Source organism: Hipposideros armiger, unplaced genomic scaffold (assembly GCF_001890085.2).
Source record: "Hipposideros armiger isolate ML-2016 unplaced genomic scaffold, ASM189008v1 scaffold_742, whole genome shotgun sequence".
In the NCBI taxonomy this organism is placed as follows: domain Eukaryota; kingdom Metazoa; phylum Chordata; class Mammalia; order Chiroptera; family Hipposideridae; genus Hipposideros; species Hipposideros armiger.
Genome location: NW_017732092.1, coordinates 467,492 through 474,121, shown reverse-complemented (window position 1 = coordinate 474,121; position 6,630 = coordinate 467,492). Strand labels below are relative to the sequence as shown.

Below are 6,630 nucleotides of genomic sequence, written 5' to 3'. Positions count from 1 at the left end.
CAGTCCCAAGCCGCGGTCCAGGGCCTGGCAGCCCCGCCCCCCACCCCCTCCTTGATCCCTGAGGAATCTGGGGAATTGGAAGTAGGTCCAGATGATGTTGACACAGGAAACGGTCAGCAGCTGCCTGGCCTCAGCCCCATAACCCCCACGGACCCCCACCGCCGGCCCCCTGCTGAGCCCCCTCTGACCTGTGTCATCTCTGATGGAGGCAGCCCAGGGCCCACTCATCTCCCACCAGGATGTTTACAGATGGCAGGATGGAGTCAGCGTCACAGGGCTTCCTGAGAAATGGGGTCTGGACTCCTGGACATTCGCCCTCAGACCCGGTCCCTGGCCCCCTCTTCCCTCATACTCAGGAGTCTGGAAACAAAGACTTGTGGCCCCAGGAGAGCTGAGCCCCCTCCTCACTGTGCTGAAAAGTTGAGTGGAGGGTCACATGGGGTGAACTGGGAAGTACGTCCCAACCCAGCCCAAGTCAGCCTCCAGCGCCACCACCAGAAGAGACCAAACCGGAAGTTTGAGGACCTCCAGTTGGACCCTTACCCATTTTTGGGTGGGAAGACTGAGGCCTAAGCAGGCGAAGGGTCTCTGTGCCCAAGAGTCAGCCTTGCCCCTGAAGCCCTCAGATCTCTGTGCCAGGTGTGGCCATTCCCCTCTGGGAGGCCTGGAGGGCTGTTGAGACCAGGGGACTCCTGAGACAGTGCCCAACTTCCCCCCATTTTCTCCTTGCCCTCCTAAGTCCCCTGGTTGCTAGGGGAGTCTCCTTAACAATGGGGCTCAGTGGGGCCTTCTGAACTTAAGGGCCCTCTGCCCTTGGTGGCTAGGGGGAAGACCGCTGGCAATGAGGTCTGAGGAGACTTTGGGCCACCTGGAGATGCTGAGTCCAGGCCTCAGGTTACTAACAGGGACTTCTTGGCAAGGACTCTGGGTGCCTACCCCTTGGGTTCCCTGGTTGGGAAGGAACAGAGACCTTAGACCCCCACCCATTTCCACCTAGGTGGTTAAGGAGGCTCTTCTAATATCAGGACCCCACGCCACTCCTAAGGCCTCTTCCACCTGGTTGCTAAGAAAGCAACTCCCTAGCAACCAGGCCAGTGTGACCCCCCCCCTTCCTTCTTCCACATTGCTAAGGGGGCTCCCTAGCAACAGAACTTAGAACATGGGGCTGGGTGGGCAGGAGGGTGGGGCTGAGCTGGTTGCTAGGGTGATGGTCTTCAAGCTCTCACCCCACAGAGGACCCAGGTGTCTGGGGAGACAACATGGTGGGGTCTGGGATCCCAGCTTTGAGCCTCTTCTTGCTGATACAAGGCTCAGTAGGTGAGGGGCCCCAAAGAGAGGGTCAGAGAGCTGAGCAGGGGTCCTCCTCAGCCTCCACACAGCCCCTGATGCTTTCTCTTTTCTTTCACAGATGGGAATGGAATCCAGGGGTTTTTCTATCCATGGAGTGAGCAGTGACTAGATCCTGGGTCCCCAGGGATAGGGCCTGGGGGGCCTGGACTACTGGGTCTGAGGGAGGTGGGCGGGGAGGAGGGGCTGGGGGCCTAGATTCTTGGGTCTGAGGGAGGAGGGGCTGGACTTTGACTTCTAGGTCTGAGGGAGGAGGGGGCTAGAGGTCTGGGCTTCTGGGTCCCGTACAGAGCAAGCACTACATAGTCAGTCCTCAGAGCTTGGCTTTGGGACCCTTGCTCTCTTGAGTCCCTGGGGCCAGACTCTAGGATGAAGCTGCTGCTCATGGTCGGTCCTCAGGCTGTGAGGGAGACGTATGGGACCGGGAGAGCTGTGGGGGTCAAGCAGCACTTGAGAACCCCAATCTCTGTCTGCGTCTGCGATGCTGCTACCGAGATGGGGTCTGCTATCACCAGCGGCCGGACGGTGAGTGGAAGCTGGGGTCCCCGGGGTGGGGGCTTACAGCTGGGATCCCTGGGTCTCAAAGCTCCAAACTTTGTTCAGAAAACATGCGGAGGAAGCACATGTGGGCGTTGGGCTGGACATGCGGAGGCCTCCTCTTCCTGATCTCCAGCATCTGCTTGTTCTGGTGAGTAGGGTTGGGGTTTGGGTGGGCACCCTGCTCCCAGAGGAACGGGTGGATGAGCTGAGGCTGAGTGTGTGCTCTCCTCGCCAGGTGGGCCAAGCGCCGGGATATGCTGCACCTCCCAGGGTTCCTACAGGACAAATGCAACCTGTCCAGGACTGTGTCTCTGTTATCCAAGGACCGGGGAACTCTGAGCGAAAAGAAGGGATCCATGGGCAGCACGCAAGCCTCCATGCCTTTGGAGGGGACCCTGGACATCTCAGGGGCCACTGAAGGGGAAGGGACAGAAGGGGGCGAAGAAACGGAAGGTGGGGAGGACGATGATTAGGGGCACCCCTGGGGGGACCCCTCAATACAGATATAGCACACAGACACCTGATCTCTTTTCTGGGAGCCATGGGAGCAGGAGGCAGATATGACCTTGAGGCAGGGAGTGTGTGTGTGTGTGTGTTTGAGTGACAGGGAGCTGGACTGTGATCATGGAGCATGTGAGCTGAGTGGGTAGAATGAGAGGGGTCTGAGGGTAAGTAGAGAGGATCTGAGCTGAGGGGTACCTGGGCAGATGGGGGCCCCAGGCTGATTGAGGGGGACTGGGCTGTGATTATGGGGTGTTGGGACTGAGGGGGTCTGAAATGAGGGATGAGGGGGTCAAGTGGGGGTAGCCTGGGCTTGATGGGGCTGAGAGGGCAGCTAGGCTGAGGGATGCCTGAACTGGGCTGGGTGGGGCATGCTACAGCCAGGGGGATGTACCCCCTCAGCTCTCTTCCTGCAGGGAGCACCACTGCCTGATAGCCTCTGCTGCCCCACCACGGGATTGTGCTTCCCGCCTCCCTGACTGCATTTGACAGGCTTCCCACCAATGTCTGAGCATGGCAGGGGGCCTGCAGGACTTGTGCCTCCCCCAGCAGGTGACGTCAACTCTCAGACCCCCAGTAGGCTAGTGGAAATTTTCTTGGAAGTACGTTACAGTTCAACACTTGTCCTGCCCACCCCTCCTTCCTTCCCCCTCTCCTTTCTCAGTGCCAGACCCGCACCAACCTCCACTGCATAAGTCTTTCCTCCAGTAAATATTTTGCAAGTCTAATTTGTCCCTCTTCTTCCTGGAGGGCCCCCAACTAATAGAGGGGTCCCGGCAGAGGGAGGTCTGAACAGAGAGGATGGGTCTCGGCTTGAGATCCTGCCCCTCATCTCCCTCTGGGAGAGGCCAACATGAAGCTGGGCTCCTATATCCCCAGGGGCTTTAGGTCCCCCAAGGGCATGGGTGACCCCTCTGTGGGTGTGGCCTGGGAAGAAGAAAACAAGTTCACACTTGCCCCAGTGTCATCCCTCCCCCAGACAGACAAGCAGAGCTGGGAGGCAGAGCCATTTATCCAGGTGACATAGAGAGAGCACATCCTGTGGCCAGATGATGTTGAAGGCAGCTGCACATCTCAGTTGGGTCCTGACAGGTGGGGCTGTGGGTTCATCTGCAGGAGGGAGGGTGGGGTTAGTGGCTGCTTGAGACCCCGTAACGCTCTGTTCCCTGTGCCCACCACCCAGTGACCTGCTTCAGCCCCTCACATATTGACTTACACACTTGCCCACTGGCTCTTCCATGCCAATTTGCTGCACTGTGCATGTGACTTTAAGTCATTGGAATCTAGTGGATACAGGTGGGGAATGAGAGACCAGGAGACACAGAGGTGCAGAGACAAAAAGACATGGGAGACAGGAAGAGAGACTGAGATGGAGACACAGGGACTGAGAGAGAGAGAGACAGGCAGAGACTGACAATGAAGACAGAGGAGAGAAATGACAAAGAATGGGAGTGGCTCTGCATGGCCACTCAACTAGCTTTGGTCCCAGAGGGAGAGGTGTGCAATTAGAGCCAGGGCCTATGGGTCCTTCTGTTAAAATTCAAATTCTCTGTCCTTCAAGCCCTTCACCCTCCCCCTTGAGGAGGAGTCCTGTGTCTGGACAGGCCCCTTTTCCTTCTAAGAGGGGCTACACTCAAGTCAGCTTGGCCAGTTTCTGGCAGGTTGTTCCAGCAGTGGATGTCCACCCAGCTGTGTGAGACTTCTGGGCAACGTAAGAATTTTCAGAGGTAATTTTAACCACAGGTGGTTATTTCTGCATTATAGACCAAATTTTGTGTTAGCTCACGCTTCACCTATGCATATAGTTGTTCATCCTTTCTTACAAAACTGATTCAGTCACTCATCCATCCATTGTTCCATCTATCTATTGGCCCATTAACCATCCATCCATCCATCCATCTACCTATCTGTACAAACCATCCAGCCAGTCACCCATTCATCCATCTACCCATTGCCAATCCAATTATCCATCTATCCACCCACCCACCCATCAATCCAACTATATCCACTCATCAACCAGGCTATCCATCATTCCATCTACCCATCAATCACTCATCTACTCATCCGTCAATCCAACTACATCCATTCATCAACCAGGCCATCCGTCCAATCACCCATCTATCTGTCCATCATCCATCTACCTACCAATCATGAACCTCTGATTTCCTGAGTTCATCTTTTGCTGGGCAGTGCGAAGACCAAAGATACTAGCAACCCAGGCCTTACCCTCAAGGGGCTCCTGTCAGGTGGGAATGACAGTACCAGCACACACAGACATAACACATGGTGATACAAGCCATAATGGGTAACTCAGACAATATGAAGACCCAGAAAAAGGCAGTGGAAGCCAACTGGGGTGAGAGCCTGTCTGTCTATGGACTGAGGGATGTCGTCATGATTGCTGAGAAGGCAGGAGATGTGGGTCTAAAACATGGGGGGCCCACATGCCAGTGAGAGGCTTGGGTTTAACCAGAGGGCAACTGGGAGCCACAGCAGGTCTTTGAGCAGAGGGAGGGTGTGTTTAGGAAAGGGGATAGAAGGTAGAGGAGAAAGGGGACGGAATGAGTCTTTCCTGCATCTTGGTCTCTGTTGCCATCACTCTCCTGCTTCAGATAGTCATTTCCACTCTTTCCCCCTCTTTAGGCTTTTTTTTTGTGAGGAGGATGACAGATGTGTGCCCGTGGGCAAGAGATGGCACCTTTCTGGGCCTCAGTGTCTTACACTGGGATGGGGAGGATAAGAGTAGTGACTTCAGAGACTCAGTTACACTGAGAGGATTAAATGGGACCTGGTGAGCCTGGGGACTGGAGTGCAGGGAGGAACCTCCAAGCTAACAGTGGCTTTCCCATGCTCGTGGAGGCGGGGGCGGGGGCGGGGGCAGGGTTTAATTTGTCTCTCCCAAGTCTGCACTCATACCTGCTGTCTCTCTCCATCCTCTGGGTCTCTGCTTCTCTCCTTTGAGAAGAAATCTTGACCTGGTTCTTTCTCCCTCTCCCTCCCTCCTCTTCCCCCTACTCTCTCTCTCTCCATCTTTCCCTGTCTAATTCCATTTCTCCCACAGTCCTTCCATCTCTTCCTCCCTATCTCCTCCGCAGTCCCTCTCTCTCCCGTCGGTCCCTCCATCTCTCCCACAGTCCTTCCCTCTCCCCGCCCCACCATCCGGACCCTCACCTCGGGCTCACTCGCTGCCCGCGCCTGCCGCCCCGGGCCCGGCTTCGAGCGTGGCGAGCTGCAGGCGCACGCGGCGGGAACCAGAGGCGGTCGGCAGGGGAGTGCGGGCGGCGCGGCGCGCTCCGCGAGAGCCGGGCGCCGCGCGCGGGCCGGCGGCGGTGGAGGCGGCGCACCTGCAGCTGCGCGAACACGCCCGTCAGCAGTGCCGCCATGCCCGCCACGTCCAGAGCCACGGCCAGTAGCAGCGCCATCCGGCAGCGGCCCAGGCCGGACGCCGGCGCGGGCGCGCCTGCCGGCGGGGACTGTGCCCCCGGCGGGGGCCCCTGCGAGGCGCACGCCGCTGGCGCTGCCGCCATGGCCCTGCTTCGCCGCGTTGGCTCCGGCCGAGAGCGTTCCGGGTGCCGCCCGGGCAGGGGCGGGGTCAGGGGACGGCGCCAGGTGTGCCCAGCGCCCGCCAGGTCACCTGAACCGGGCGGGTGCGGACGGGCCCGGTTCCGGGCGCCCTGGTCGGGGTTTCTGTGCAGGGCCTGGCGCTCAGGGATAGGGTGGCCTAGCGCCCCTGCACCCCAAGGAGCGGAAGCAACGCATGGTCAACATTCAGTGCTCTCTAATGGAGGCAAGGCAGGGCCCTGTGGAAGCCCGGGCCTTGTTCTGTTTAGCCCGCCTCCAGGGGCCTCCTGTGAACTCACAGTGGGGACAGTGGGGTCAAAAACAAGGATCAGACAAGGCCGTGGACCCCAAGTAGCTCTGGGACGGAGGGAATCAGCAGTCAGGTTAGGTGCTCTTGTGAGGACCCCAGTTGGAACCCTAAGCCAGACAGGCTTATTCTAAAAATACCCCAGCCTTGAAAAATAAGAGGAAGCCATACTTCAGCTACTGCAGCTAGACTTAGCAGGAGTATCCTGTTCAGACACCAGAGTGTGGTAATAACAAACTGAAACTTAATATCACAAGAAATGATTATAGTAAAAGCTTAGATTTCCAAGAAATGGGTTGAAATTTTACAGAAGTATTTTTTTGCAACTGGTTTGAGACATCTCACCAAAACTAACAGCTCTTCTTGCTTCTGTA

General features: G+C 57.3%; 1 protein-coding gene across 1 annotated transcript; it reads right to left on the bottom strand.

The window, feature by feature from the left end:
- Positions 1 to 3,382: 3,382 nt before the first annotated feature.
- Positions 3,383 to 6,619, bottom strand: TMEM238 (transmembrane protein 238). The gene is given in 3 exon segments (XM_019627867.1): positions 3,383 to 3,498; positions 5,560 to 5,726; positions 5,728 to 6,619. Coding segments are annotated over 2 exon segments (348 nt in total). The 5' UTR covers positions 5,916 to 6,619; the 3' UTR covers positions 3,383 to 3,498; positions 5,560 to 5,566.
- Between the last annotated feature and the right edge of the window lie 11 nt (positions 6,620 to 6,630).